This window comes from Pelobates fuscus, chromosome 8 (genome assembly GCF_036172605.1).
Source record: "Pelobates fuscus isolate aPelFus1 chromosome 8, aPelFus1.pri, whole genome shotgun sequence".
NCBI classification, from domain to species: Eukaryota; Metazoa; Chordata; class Amphibia; order Anura; family Pelobatidae; genus Pelobates; species Pelobates fuscus.
In genome coordinates this window covers 55,928,546-55,944,640 of record NC_086324.1, presented here as the reverse complement: position 1 = coordinate 55,944,640, position 16,095 = coordinate 55,928,546, and the positions used below count along the sequence as shown (strand labels likewise).

Sequence of the window (16,095 nt, the reverse complement as noted above, 5' to 3'; positions counted from 1 at the left end):
CTGTGATGTAAAGCATATATAGTAATTAATTATGCCAATTAGAATAGCCTATTTATTCTTATTTTTTTAAAAAGGTGGCAACCCTAACTATAGCAGCAGCAGTGGTAAAAAGTAACACCAAAAGTGATTTAAAAAGTTTGCATGATTTATTAATGCATATACTGTACTGTCCTACAAATTAAGAAAAATATGGCAGTAATCTAATGCTTGGTATTAACACATTGCCATGTGTTTTTCTGTCATAACACTGCAAGCACAGCAAGAAGGAAGTTTGAAAGTTCTTGCAGTGGGAGGGAGGGTGCTTAGGTGACAAACCCGGAATGAGCAGTCTAAGTTACAGTGTATCTACAGGAAGTCTGTTCTCAGACTGGAGGAGAGTTCTGTAAAAGGAGCTCAATACATGAACTTTTTTTTATTAATAACCTGACGTTTTAGACAGCACTGGGGACATTCACAGGTAAGACAAGTTAACTCTTTTATTCACTAGATATAGTAATGAAATGCCTTATGTGTGTTTGTGAGTGTCTCTTTTACTATCGGTTTTCTGATCCCACTTCCTGATCTATACCCTGCAGTTATATATCTGATACAACTGGGTACATTATATACAGGAAACTGTGCTCCAGACTTGTATGGCAAAATTGGACTTTGTAGGTGGTCAATGTACAGGTAAAATGTATCTTTTGTAACTTAAAGTCACTTTGATATACTGATACTGATTTATTGATAGGGGAGTGGGGTGTTTTACAGAGCAGATGACAAATTACATTATTCCAATCAGTTTTGATATATTTTAATATATATTGCTTGTCCAATTGAAATTATCACTGCATAATGCATAATGTGGCCTTTGGATTATTTGACAAAGAGAGTTACTACTATATATGCATCAAATGTGCCAACATGTCCCTCCAAATGATTTTAAAGACAAATGATGCCAAGCCCATGTGTCTTTACCTTATCCCCCACTCTGGTGTGTATAGGTAGAGATATAGATAATTAATATATAAAATGGTGCACAATAAAATATACATTTCAAATGTGCTTTTAAATGGTGAAAATAATTTCCACTTTAAAAACTAATAAAATGGCGAATATATATACCATGCAAACAAAGTGAAAAAAAATCAGCCATCACTAGTGTGAAAAATAGTGACAACCATAAATCACATGTGTAATAGTGTTGTGATGTATGGTTGTCACTATTGGCTGATTTTTTATTTTTTTTTACTTTGTTAGCATGATATGTAAATTCAGCACTTTATTAGACTTTTTAAAGTAGAAATCATCTTCACTATTTGAAAACACAGAATCTGTATTTTATTGTGCACCATTTTTTATATTGTTCGTTGCTGTGAATTTCTCTTAAAGGGTTTTGATTTGGTTGCTGCATATATACTGTGACATTTTACTAAATTGTACACTTTTAGAACTGCTTGCACATTGAATTGCACTGCTCCACTTTACTGTTTGTTTTTCTAGATATATAGATAGATATGATTGGCAAAACAAATACATTTATAGTTTTGTTTAGTTTCTTTCTTTGGATTCATGTTTACTCTGAACAAATTACCAAACAAGCAGTCTTTACATTAGATTAAGTTAGGTTTTAGGTATATGCAGTTTACTTTAAATTTGTGCGGCGCAAATCATATTGTTACTTGCAATAAGTAAATAAATAAGAAATTGGCTCCAGACTAAAGCATTAGATACCCAGTATATATGGATGACATAAACACAGTATGTAACCACATTTATTAACAGTATCAAATAAATATTCCCTCTATCCTATTCCCTCATATCTCATCCGCACTTTGTCTCCCTCTCTTGCTCTTTCTTCCTTTCACTCAAACAATAATCTCTCCCTTTCCTCTTGCATATCAACTTCAAACATGCAACTGTAATCCCAATTCCGAAAAAGCCCAGCCTTGACCCCAACTCCCCATCCAACTACCGCCCTATCTCGCTACTGCCATTTGCCTCCAAGATCCTCTAAAGAGTGGTGTACACCAGACTGACTGACTTTCTCGAATCCAACTCTCTGCTTGACCCCCTTCAGTCTGGATTCCACGCTGGTCATTCTGTCAAAACGGCTGTGACCAAAGTATCCAACGATTTAATTCCTGCTAAATCTCACAGCCATTACTCTATCCTAATTCTACTTGATTTTCTGCTGCCTTTGACACTGTTGATCATCAACAGCTTCTCCGCATTCTCAATAATTTTGGTCTACGTGATACTGCTCTCTCCTGGTGCTCCTCTTACCTCTCCCAGCCCTCTTTCAGTGTTTATTTCTCTGACTCTGCCTCTTCCCCCCCAACCACTCTCTGTCGGTGTCCCTCAAGGTTCTGTCCTTGGTCCCCTACTGTTCTCTATCTATACCACCTCCCTTGTTAAACTCATCAGCACCTTTGGCTTCCGTTATCATTTCTATGCAGATGACATGCAAATCTACCTATCCTCTCCTGATCTCTCTCCGCCCATCTTGACTCGTGTAGGCACCCCGACTGGGTACCTCCGTTAAAGGATGCTCCTAGCGTTTCCTGAGGACTCCAAGCACTCTGGCAGACACCACAATCACCGTATCGGAGAAGCATATGAATCCTCCCAAGCCTCTGAATGCTGTAGAGTGTAGACAGTTGAATAGGAACCATACGAATAGGTTTGCACTCCTAGCAGTCAAACTGGAACAGCATGCAATAAATCCTCCCCCAAATACTTCACTTTGAGGGTTCAACAGGAACTCCGGTGCTGGCCCACCCAGCCTGGTTTTTATTACAGTTGTTGCAAATACAGGTCCGCCCACAGGGAGGTATAAAACAACCAATCACATCACAGTTACATCCCACATATTCCCTCCCCTTATCCTGAGAGGAAACTCAATTACACATACAGTTAAAACATACTTTCTACCCAACTTTCATAACTCTAAAACCATACATCACATTCACATAAAAATGCATATCCACAATCAATCCATTCAGGGGAACACCATATTAAAAGATGGCATGAATCAGACCAGGGGTTCAAAAGTTAGTAAAGTATCTTTTAAAAAACCCTGCCAGCATGGCTTTCCGGCTCAGACCGGTTTTACAGAGCCCTCTCTCCTGGAGACAATAGAGAAGTAATCCAATTACCTCCCAGGACATAGACAAGGCTCCATTATGCACATGGGGACACAAAGACAGTAAAACACTTTAAAATACATAAAGTCACCTTTTACACATAACACACAGACATTTCACATATCCCCAGATAGCTGGGATCTGAGCGCACAAAACTACCGAATAGCGCTCAGATCCTATTCACACAGTTCAATTGCCACGGAGCTAAAGTCTTTCCCATAGTCTTTCATTATATGAATAGGCTCCATGGCATAGCTATCTGGGGTATCACCGCTCACACAGGGCAAGTACCGAATGACCCCACTGTATTTAAAGGGCCAGAATGAGTGACATGCACTCTGTTAGGGCCGAATACGTTTATTTGAAGGGCCCAATCTCCCAGGGCCATAGTCCAAAGGCAAGAGGCGGGCAAGCAGCCCCCTCCAAGGACACGTGGCGAGGTCGGTTTCGCCACAACTCGTGTCTCTGACTGCCTCTCTGCGATTTCCAACTGGATGGCTGCTCATTTCCTTAAACTCAACCTGTCCAAAACAGAACTTCTGGTCTTTCCTCCCTCAAGTGTTACCACTCCCGTGTCTGTCTTCCTCCAAGTCAACGGCGCTACCATCACCTCTACCTCGCAGGCTCGCTGCCTGGGTGTTCTTTTTGACTCCAACCTCTCCTTCACCCCTCATGTCCAATCAATCGTGAAATCCTGTTGCTTCCATCTCAAAAACATAGCGCGCATCCGCCCCTATTTAACGCCAGATGCGGCTAACGTGCTGGTCTATGCTGTTGTTCTCTCTCGCTTTGACTACTGCAATCCCCTTCTCAGTGGTCTTATGTGTTCCCATATTGCACCACTTCAATCTACTATGAATGCGGATGCGAGGCTTATTTTCCTGTCCGCTCACACCTCCAACGCCTCCCCGCTCTGTCAGTCCCTGCATTGGCTTCCAGTTAGATAAAGGGCTCAATTTAAAATTCTGGTGCTTGCTACAAGTTCCTACAAAATGCTGCTCCAACCTACCTATCCTCCCTAATACACAAGTATGTCCCGTCAAGGCCCCTACGCTCTGCCAAAGACCTACGTATATCCTCTGTCCGTACTCCCTCCTCTAATGCTCGCTTTCAAGATTTCTCCAGGGCTGCACCTCCTCTGTGGAACTCCCTTCCCTTCTCCGTAAGACTTTCACCCAGTCTCCATTTATTAAAAAAATCAGATTTTTTGGGGAGGTTTTTTTTTTAAACACCTAATTTAGGCAAAATAATGGGGGGATTTAGTTACAACGTCAATGTACCTCATCTTTGGCAGGTCCTACTCTCACAGTCTAATGTCTGCTCTTATGAGATTAACCCACTTACTTGGGGGGAAAATTCCACCTGGGGCTCTCTGTAGTACAGTATCAATAATAATATAAAAAACCATTAAACATGGCAAGTGTGGAACGTGCAAAAAAAAAATCACTAGTAATGCACAGCTGTTTGTGCATGTTTACATTGCCATTGTATAGCACTTGAAACAGATTTTAACATTTTCTATCATACATTACAGCAGGTTTTTAGTTTTGTTAATCACACTGAATAAAACTTTTCTAAATAGTTTTATGAATTCTAAAATAGAGATTATGAAATTCAAGAGTGCATAATTGCAGCTTCTCATAAAGCACTGGATCCAGTGTTTTTCATTGAGGAGCATTTACAGCTTTTGACTACACCAAATGTGAATATTTTCAAAAATTGTAAGTCTTCAATGGGGTGGTGCCTCTACTGGCTTTCAGTCTGACAGCCACTAGGGACGTGATTATGGCTAATGTAAATATTGCTTTCTTAAACGTCAATGTTTTATATTGCGAGAAGAGGGGACAACATTTATGCACTAAAACCACTTTTTTAAGAATTGAGTGTTTTGGGTGCTTAAAGTGTCCTTTTAACTGCAAAAAAATAAAAATTCTGAAGGAGCATTTTTGTTTTGTTTTTTTTAACTCACAGAATGTAGACAACATAATATAAGTGACTGATGTATATCAAGACTCTTGGCATGTTAATAGGCATTTGTATTTTCACATTACTTTCTAATTTCAGATTTAACCTGTGTCCATTATAATTTTAAACATGGAGTTTATAGACTTACTATACGAATTGGATTCCAATTTGGACACAACAGATGTGGAGGCTATGAAATATCTCTGCACTGGCCTTCTGCCTGCCAAGAAATTGGCTATTATGACTTCAGGTCAAGAACTCTTTGAGGCACTGATGAACATTGATCTCCTAAATGAAGATGATCCATTTCTAGTGGCTGAACTGCTGTACCTCATTGGACATCATAGTCTCCTCAAAAAATTGAACACTACCAAAGAACATGTGAAAGATATGCTCCAAAGAGGCGGGAAGATCTCTGATTATAGGTATTTTCTTACTAAAGTATCTAATAATGAGTTATATCACCATCCAGCGTCAGTAATCAATAAGGTCTTCTGACTTTCAGCTGGAATTTTTCTGGAATTTTGAAAACACAAAATAACAATCCAAAATTCATGGACCATTTTGTTGCCAGTAAAGCTGCAGAAGTCAGAAAACTTTATCAACTTAAAAAACAGGCCTCAACTTGAGATTTACTCAATAACTTTGCTGTGTGCAGGTTGGTAAGCTGGTATCACAAGATTAAGAACAACAAATATAAATGCACCTTTGCAGGCTTTTTGATTACAGGTTGACAGGATCTCTAACAGTGCCATGTTCGGCAGGAAGTCATATCACCAGGACCCACTGGCGTACATACCGCGGTCGCAGGGGTCGCAGTTGCGACCGGACCCGGCCCACCAGGAGGCCCGGCCGCGCTGCGACCCGGGTATGTATGCCAGTGCGGCCACATTTTGCCAGCCTCTTCTCCTGTGGGGCCCCCTGAGGCTGGCAGTGGTCTCACCTGGCGGCTGGTCCGGTGGGCGTGCGAGGGAGCATTCTCCCCTCAGTTTTCTCTGCCCAGCTCCCTCGCGCGCACGGCAGTGATGCTGGAGCTGGAATATGACGTTACTCCGGTTCCGGCATCACAAGCTTTCCCAAGAAAGTATTCCTATGTGCATCACGTCCCTAATGCTCCTCTGTTAGGAACATTGCATTGGACGAATGCCTGGAATGCGACACCTTCCATGTTGAGGTTGAGGGAGGCGGAGCAGAACCAGCACCAAGGGAGTTTTGACGCTAGAGAAAAGGTAAGTACAACTTTCATCTTACTTATTTCTGTTACACCCAGGGGGGACAAGTAATCTAAATATAGACAGGGTTACTATAGCTTTAGGAGTACAGGTCTGTCGTCCTAATGCTATAGTGTTCCTTTTTAAATTTTTAAGCAGAGGTACATATAAAAATGCACAAGTGTTTTGTCCCCCATTTTTAATTTTTCAACATGGCTGTTTTAGGTTATACATAACAGCACTAAGAGCAATATCTAAATCAATGGTAAATATTAGAAGAAAGAAAACAGACACTGTGACCTGAATTGTCTGGATCCGTTGCCTCCAAAAGATAGGGTGTTGTTGGGTCTTAACCACTTAAACTGCATCTATATTTTTTTTATATTGTTTTTTTAAATAGACGTATGCTGTTTGAAATCTCAGAAAACATTACCAAACAGGACCACAAAGAGATTATCTTTCTCCTGAAGCTCACTAAAAAGCAAAAGGAATGCAAGGTAAGGAACTAACATTCTGAGATATATACACAGGTATATCACTGTACACAACAGAAAAGGCAATCAATTTATGATATATCACTTATCTCAAGAATATGAAAAACAAGCTCCTAAATCTCTGGCCTCCCAGCAGTGATACTTAATATTGCTCTTCCACAAGGGATCTAAGATAGTGGCTTATAATATGGATAATATCCTGAATGACTAGGATTTTTTATCGAACCTTACAATTTATTGTGAGCTATTATAAGTATTGACAGAGGGTGAGATGTGGAAGAATTAGGAGCTTAAGAACATTAGTCTGGTAGCATCATTAATTATGATTGTAAGCATTGTAAGCAGAGCTAAATTAACCACATGGCTACCCATTAGACAGGGGTCCCTAAGACCATGAATATCTTTGGTCCATTAACCATCCTTTTGTGAAGAATAAAAGGGGGTTGGGGGGATTAAGTGAGACCAACAATGAACATGTTTTAATTCGTTAAGGAGATAATAAGTTTTACATGCATTGGGTTTCAGGGTGCATGCTGTGTTTTTATGATAAAAACTCGAGGATTTGGAGACTGATTGTATGTGGGTAGAGGAGGAAAAAAGATTGCCATCAAAGAGGATCCCATGGCACTGAGCCTGTGCAGTAGAATTGATGGTGGCAGAAGGGTTACTAAAAATTGAGGATGAGCATTTGAAGAAAACAGGCAATGTTCAGGAACAGGCAATGATCCTATCAGATACTGAAGTTAAGGGTCAGGGGAAGATACGTAGACCTGGATGCAATCAGCCTAAATGATGTAATGATGAGAAAACACAGGATGGCTGTGTAAAGGGAGAATAGAAGGGATTTGGAACACCGAAGGGAAATCGGGACACTGGTGCCTGTAAGGGAGACACTAAACAAACACTAGCACAGGTAGGATGAACACAGAGCAGAATCACACAGACCAATGTTACAATGAAAGCAGCAGAAACATCAAGATGAATTAATAGAGTAATTGTGTCTGGATTAAGCAGCACTTCAGTTTTAGTTGTTTCAGTAAAATGTCAGCATGGCCATTGGTGGACAGTCATTGTGGGCGTGTCATTACTGATTCTCACAGAGAATCACTGGAGCATGGCCATTGGTGGACAGACATTGTGGGCGTGTCATTACTGATTCTCACAGAGAATCACTGGAGCATGGCCATTGGTGGACAGTCATTGTGGGCGTGTCATTATTGATTCTCATAGAGAATTTACAGATTTTACTATTAACATGACGTAAAGTCATGATTTTATTAATGACATGGAGGCGAGTATTATGCTGCACTCTTTCTTTATTTACCTCAGCAGCAAAGAAAAATACCATTAAATCAGTATAAAAGAAACCAGTAAATAACATGAGGTATATCTTCCTAGCAACAGGAACAGCCAATCAGCATCCTCTTTATAGCATAATAGGCAGTGTCCAGTATACTACTTCCTCTTTCTTGCGATCCATAACAAGGACAACAAATCCAAATAAAAAGTGGGCTCCAATAAGAGGGTACACGAGCCTTAAACTGGATCTCGAAGTCAAGCTGGAAGAGAAAGGAGAATATGGTAATATCCAAGTATAAAACTGGATTCATGCATAAATTCGCATTACATGGAATATCAGATATATATACATAACATGAAATTCAGTTTAGTCAAACCTTAAGCTCTTGACAGTCATTAACAAGGATAAAACCCAAAAATCAAAAAAGACTTACTGTGAAGTCAACTTACCCAGAGAAGACCAAACCTCCAGGGATGAGAGGGAGGGATAATACTCGCCTCCGTGTCATTAATAAAATCATGACTTTACGTCATGTTAATAGTAAAATCTGTACATTTTATTAAGACACGGAGGCTCCTATTATGCTAGTTCAAAGCTGTGAAATTATGTCTCCTGTGAAGTGTTGAATAGGTCTAAAGTAGAAATCATGGAATGTAGACTCCGAAGACCAGCCGCTCTCATAATATCCTCCAAGCGACAACCAATCGAGGAAGCCTGAGAAGCCATTCCCCCACGAACCGAATGAGGCACAGACACATAGGTATCAATACCTGCTAGAGACATAACGTATTTGACCCACCAGGCTAGAGTAGACACCGGAAGACGCAACTTTTGGAAGGAGATGAAGAGTTCCTGTTTCAAAGGATTCCGTAACGTAGTGGAACGATGTTCACACACCCATTAGTATGCAACAGGGCAAAGGAGAGATCTATCAGGGAAAACTGGGTAAAATTGATTTTAGAGGAGGTTTTTGTCCTTCGAGAAATTTCAAAGAGGACACCTTCTGGAGTAAAGGAACGAGCAACCACATCAAGAGCTCGTACGTCAGAAAAACCTCTTGCAAGAAAAAAAAATCAAGACAATAGAGACGTCCCATAAGACAGAGTATCGTGGTAAGGGTGGATGAGCAAACCATGTTCCTCAGAGAAGTCAACATATGGCAGGATGTCAACCGACAGGCGTCCAATCGAAACCTTGATGGCCAGCAGAAATGGACGATCGGTAAGGTCCACAGTGCGATAGGCTTTACCTTCATCATAGAAGTCAGAAAAATGCAGGACAGACATAAAAGGAGGCGATATGGGATTTAAATTTAATTTCATGCACCAACTATGCCATCTGCTCCAAGCTGATTTATAAGCCTGTCTCGTGTTGGGTGTGATAAGGGAATCTTTTAAGCAAACAAAGAAGTTTGAATGACTATCTGTTCCTGTCCAAATTAGAGATGTTTAAATTGCGTATACGCAGAAGTAAATTCACACTGACACACGGAGTTCAGGTTAAAAGCACTTCAGGAAATTTATTAGCATCTGAACAAAGCAGGCTTGCAAGTCCTTTTTAAAGATAAAATTACATCATTGTAAAATCAAGATAAAAGGTGAGGAAACATTGTCAATTGGCTAAGAGAAGAAGTGGTTAGTTAAATGCCCTCCCTGTTGGGTGTTACGTCTTACATCATAACTGACGTCATAAAGTTCTCCTCCAGATTTCAGCGCCATCTTGCTAGCACGAGGAGTTCTTTCGATGGGAGGGGGCATTTTGGCAGCTATCCATAAAGAGTAGCTGGTACCTTTAGTCTTTCAAGGTTAGTATCCTCAGTATTCTCAAGGCCTCTTTGGCAATTATACACTCTATCAATACTATCTGCTACAGTGTGTTCTTTGAATCAGAAGATTCTAGCATTTTCTGCTGACATGCTGTTTCTACGAACAAAGGAATCTTGTAAAGTTTAAACTACGAGGCATGAGAGCTGAATATGAGAATATAGTATTAAAAGGGGCCCAGTAAGGATTATATAGTTTATAAGGGGCCTAATAATGGATATAAGTTAGAGGGGGTTAATAATTCTACAACAGGTGCACCCTTGATAAGTTGGGGAATTGATTGTGAAACTCCCTTGACTGACCAAGGTTCCCTGAAATAGACTACACTATGAGATGCAAGAGACCTTGGAGAACAAGGGGATGAGGTACACCGTCTGGATCCTGAAGAAGGCACTCGAGAGATGGAAGGTCGATAACCACCTCCTGAAGAGGAGAGAACTATGGTTGGGAGGGCGATAGAGGAGCCACAATCACCAGGTGCCGGACTGGCGATGTAGATGGAAAGGCAACAGGGAATCAGTGTAAAGGGCAGAAAATTGTAATTCCTTGGAGAAAACATTCATAGCCAGTGCTATTGGATCTGGTCTCCAACTGAAAAAAAAAAAACGGCGAAGTTGAGCATTCAAACGAGAAGCGAAAAAATCTATTTCCAATAGACCCCATAGGTTCCAGATGTCTTGGAAGACCATGGAATCCAAGTGCCAGTCTTTTTTTTTTTTATGTTATAACTATAATAACTATATTATATAACCACAGTAATGATATGAATAAAGTAAAGTAAAAGATCCCACAGTTAAGAACCATGGGACCCAGTGTCACTTAACTGAGGTAACAGCAAAGAAAGAGGGAGTAGTATACTGGACACTGCCTATTATGCTATAAAGAGGATGCTGATTGGCTGTTCCTGTTGCTAGGAAGATATACCTCATGTTATTTACTGGTTTCTTTTATACTGATTTAATGGTATTTTTCTTTGCTGCTGAGGTAAATAAAGAAAGAGTGCAGCATAATAGGAGCCTCCGTGTCTTAATAAAATCACATGAGCATGGCCATTGGTGGACAGTCTGGATGAAATACAAGCAGGGAGATATGACATGAAATCAGAGCAGTAGCAGAGAATCTGATCAAAGTTAAGATAAAAACATGTATTTCTATAGCTAATTTTTACACTATTTAGGGGAATAAAGCATTTAGTGACACTAGGTTTACTGTTACAGGGGGGGGGGGGGGGGATATGCATTTTTTTGCCTATAGAGTTCCTTTGATTACAATCCAGCTGAGAACATTTATAATCGATAATGTTTATTGGCAGTTTATAAGCTCCCAGTATTTGACCACTCACAACACTAGCAGCGGGCTATTGGGTGTGTGCTATAATAATAATAAATGGGGAGGACTTAATGTCCTGTCAGCCCCCACCTATAGTCAGCGGTTGGGGGCTAAAATAATAATAAATGGGGGATATATTGACCCCCAGTGCCTACTCATAGGCGGTGGGTGTGGGCTTATAATAATAAATAAGAAAATAAGTGACAGGTCGGGGCTATTAACCCCTTAAGGACCAAACTTCTGGAATAAAAGGGAATCATGACATGTCACACATGTCATGTGTCCTTAAGGGGTTAAAGGGACACTATAGGCACCAAGACAACTTTAGCTTAATGACGCAGTTTTGGTGAATAGATCATGCCCCTACAGTCTCACTGCTCAGTTCTCTGCCATTTAGTAGTTCAACCATTTTGTTTATGCAACATTAGTTACACCTCCTACACAGTCTTCATAAACACTTCTTGTAAAGAGACATATGTTTAAACTCCCTTTATTGCAAATTATGTTTAATTTCGAATTTCATATCTCCTGCTCTGTTAACAGTCGTCTAGAACCTACAGGAGCCACCTGTGTGTGATTAAAGTTCAACTTACAGAGCTGGAGACAAAAATCTCTAAAGCAAACCAACATGTGAATGAAAATGAAACCATGTTTTTCATGCAGGCTGTGTGAGTCACAGCCAGAGAAGGTGTGGCTATGGATGCCTAGGCAGAAGCAAACGTGATTTAACACCTCCTTAGGACTGCTGGTGGGCAGTCTAATTTAATATACAAGGGGGTATGGACATATCATTGTCCACCCCCAAATTGTCACATATCCCACCCTAGGTAGCTAGGGGTCCCCAATTCCTTAATTACCTCCCACCCCCAAAATAAAAGTACCCTACCTAGTTAGGGAGGCACAATTAATCTGGGCCCTGTTAAAAATTATATATATGTATATACATTTACCAACAGATGTATTCTTTCTTCTTAAAACTTAAAAAAAAATAGAAAGAAAATAGAGCAAATAAAAAAAACATAAAGTACCATGGTAACTTTGAAAATGATAGAAAAAAACATTAATGGAAAGTCTTTGACACTAAGAGGAGAACATAAGAAAACATAAGAAATTCTGTCTTCCAACTGTCTTTTAGTCATTCCTTGATCTTCTGAGCTATTTGGAGAAAATGGAAACTATCACTAAAGATGATCTTACCGCTCTTGAAAATGCCCTTAGCAAAGTTTCTCCAGATTCGCTGAAAATAATTGGAAGATATAAAAAAGAAAAAGGTACACATTGTATCATTCTAGTGGGCATAACTATCATTTTGTAGAGGTTTCTCATTTCTTTTTTTTTTTCTTTTTTTTTTGGTGTGGTTTCTCATGAATGCCTTGTTAAAGTATTCTCCCTCTTTGGATGTCTCCACACGTTGTAGTTTTACAACCTGGATTTAAAATGGCCTTTTATATAATAGTGGCACTAGCACTTCAACACAAACCTCCCTTGGGTGACTGTGGCCCAGCCTTTCACTCAACATAGAGTTATTGTGAAATTTACATTTTCTCATTCATAATATCCACCCCACTCATATGTTGATGGCATTCACTGGGTGAAGGCATTAGCTGATTCTCAAAAAATTGTCTTCCAAGGGTAAGAGAGAGTATCAAATGGGAAATGTAGTCAGCTAGCTCATTACCATAATCCCTCTGCCATAAGTCTAATTTAATTATTATAGAATTACATTTGTGAAAGCAATTGAGGAAAATATTTATATCTACACCTTGGACATGGTAAAATTTCTTCGAAAGCTGAAAAAGACATGTTTAGCGGTGGATATCTGTTCAGAAAAATTATTGCATTTTTTATTGTTATTTTTTTATGTTATTCATCATTTATTCATAATTTTTTAAAACTTTTTTTAAAGGATCACTATAGGGTCAGGATCACAAACATGTATTACTGACCCTATAGTGCTAAACCCACCATTTAGGTGGCTTGTCCCCCTCTTAGCCCCCCTATAAAAGTATAAAACTCACCTCATTTCCAGCACTGTGTGGGTCTGCTGGTTCTGGCTCCGCCCCCTTTGTGACATCATCGAAATGGCCGATTATTAGCCAGTCCAATGCTTTCCCTATCGGCACGGGGCAGGGCCAAATCAATGCATATCTATGAGGAAAATTAGCATCTTCATGCAGAGCGTGGGGGGACGCTGAATGGCAGGGCAACACTGAGCCAGGAATCACCTCTAGTAGCCATCTAGAGGCAATGTAAACACTGCCTTTTCTCTGAAAAGGCAGTGTTTACATGAAAATGCCTGAAGGGAGCTATTGTACTCACCAGAACAACTACATTAAGCTGTAGTTTTGGTGACTACAGTGTCCCTTTAATGTTATTCCTTATAATGACTTTTCTTTAAAAAAAGTAGGTGAGACCAGAATTATGATATGTTGGTGTTCAAATTAAATCTTAAAGCCATTTTAATGCATATTCCTAGTTTGCTGTTCCTAAAGTGAATTGTTTTCCTCAACAGCCCAGCAATTTGAAGGCCAGACGCACAACACGAATATAATGTCACCTACTGAGTCTTTAGAGTATGAAGGTGAACCAGAAGACTTGCAAAAACCACCAATTTCCATTCAGGTACCCTGGCTAATCTGACTATAGATCAGGCTGTAGTCTCAAGGCAAAGGAAATAGATAAATAAAGAAAATATTGTACCAGTTGGTAAAGGGCAAAAAAAGTTTTTTGAAACTTGAAAACATAACAATTTTGTATTTACAAAATATGAAAAAATTGTAAATACATAATTGTTATGTTTTTCAATAAAATTTAACTTAAAAAATAATTGCAAAAGGAAAACCAAAATATCCAATTTGGAGAAATTGCTAGCTATCAAAATTAATCTAGTTCAGCCTGTCTAATAAGTTCACTGTCTAATAAATTCACCTCCTAATAATCTAGAAAACTCTATCAATCATGTTTAGCATTGTCTTCTAAACAATATTTTCTGTTTCTAATGCAGGTTATGTCCCAAGATCCAAAAGAAGAAGAAGAGCCAAACAATGGTACGTTTTTATCGAAACCACATATTAATTAGTCACCATCAATATGTTCTGTTTTTTTTATATATTTATGTTTTATTGTGTAAGAAAATAAAGCGTCCAACCACTGCAGATAGCATTTGCTTTAATAGGAAACGGGATACAGAGTGATAAAATTTCCACCAAACAATGTGGTCTTTATCAAATCAAAATTTATCAAAGATTTCATAAAGACCACATTGTATGGTGGAAACATTATCAGTATGTATCAAACTTTTTATTACAGCCAGCAAATGCTATCTAAAGTCTTGAGATCTCTTATTTTCTTGTTTTATCTACAAAGGGTTTGGCCACCCTGGGTCCATTGTTGCACCAGTGGGATTTTCAGTAATTTACTTTCTGGAAGAGTGGAGTCCCTATACCGTGGTCAAATGTCTTCTTATGAAATATGAGATATATTGAGATAATGTGATTTCAGGTGGTTGATGTCATGTATACCAACTTTGGTATCTGTTTAAACAAGGTTACAGGTTGGTTTTCTACTAAGGGTGAACACATCCTTTTCGTCATTTTAAAATGAGTACCATTAAGCTGTGTAATCATTATAAGACACTGAACTTAATAAATGAAACATATAATTTAGAAGTAAATGGACCATGCTCAAATATTTCCAGAAAAACTATGAAAAATAGTATTTTTTTTAAAATGTATTTTCCAATACTTTAAAAATAATGTATTCATACACAAAATTGTGCTATGCATACATACAGAGTATCTGAAGTAAAGTTCTATCTGTCTTAGTAAGCATGGGGGCACTTAATGGATTAAATAGAAAGTACAGTGTAAAAAACAAACGTTTCAAATGTACTTTAAAGACTTTAGTCACAATGCATATAATGCCATAAAAGCTTAAGTCACTAAAGGGTTAAAAATAATGTTGCTTTCTGGTGGATATCTCTGCCCCCTTTTTGATTAGAAGGTCTAGCATCAAGTGTGAGCTGAGCTGCTGACTTGACTGTGCCCCACAGGCAATTACTGTCCATTTATAATCTGTACACCATTTCATAGCTGTTCTACGTGAAAGAGAGAAGATAGTAAGACAGACCTGCACAACTTGGCAGTTGGTAGGGGGTCAAAATTAAAATATGCTAAACTTCCTCAGTTTAGTGCCTCACTTTACAAGTAAAGGTATAACATTACATATAAAAATACAGATACACACACACTGACACACATATAGATGCAAACACACAGACACACAGACAGAGACATACACATATACAACACACACTGACAGACATACAGACACACACACATTGACAGACATACAGATATACACACACACACACACTGACAGACACACATCCTGACAGACATACAGATACACACACACTGACAGACATACAGCTCAAGTATCTCTCTGGGAGGAAGTGACCAGCTGCCACTTCCTCCCAGGCTTCCAATAAGCATGGGGCTTTGTTAAAGGGCCACAGCGCCAGACCAGACTCCTGCTGACCCATGCCCACTGGATGACCCAAAACATGTAGTCCATCCCATGTGCCCCCTTAATGTGCAGCCCATTTTTCGCGAGCTGACTGAAATCCTTTTGCAGGCCGTATGTTGTGCAGGTCTGTACTAAAACAACATTGATTGGCTATGGAGTGGTATCATGTCAGCAGCTCAACTCACACTGATGTCTCATTGGCTGAGTATGTATCCTGAGTATTTCCAGCGAGGAAAGGGGGCACAGTGAAGAGGCAGTGTTAGCTGGCAGAAAGCTACAAAAATCCAGATTAAATAAATGACCAAAACCTATTAACTGCAC

The 16,095-nt window shown here is 39.3% G+C and overlaps 1 protein-coding gene across 2 annotated transcripts in view; it reads left to right on the top strand.

Moving 5' to 3' along the window:
- The first annotated feature begins 354 nt into the window (after window positions 1-354).
- LOC134571533 (caspase-10-like) overlaps window positions 355-16,095 on the top strand; it is a 52,560-nt gene continuing 36,819 nt past the window's right edge. The window contains exons 1-6 of one of the 2 annotated variants that reach the window (XM_063429862.1): window positions 355-457; window positions 5,190-5,515; window positions 6,702-6,798; window positions 12,383-12,518; window positions 13,760-13,869; window positions 14,252-14,294. In XM_063429862.1, coding sequence (XP_063285932.1) covers window positions 5,220-5,515; window positions 6,702-6,798; window positions 12,383-12,518; window positions 13,760-13,869; window positions 14,252-14,294 — 682 coding nt within the window. In that variant the 5' untranslated portion in view covers window positions 355-457; window positions 5,190-5,219. The remainder of the gene's footprint in view (window positions 458-5,189; window positions 5,516-6,701; window positions 6,799-12,382; window positions 12,519-13,759; window positions 13,870-14,251; window positions 14,295-16,095) is intronic. The other variant, XM_063429864.1, reaches the window with a different exon arrangement.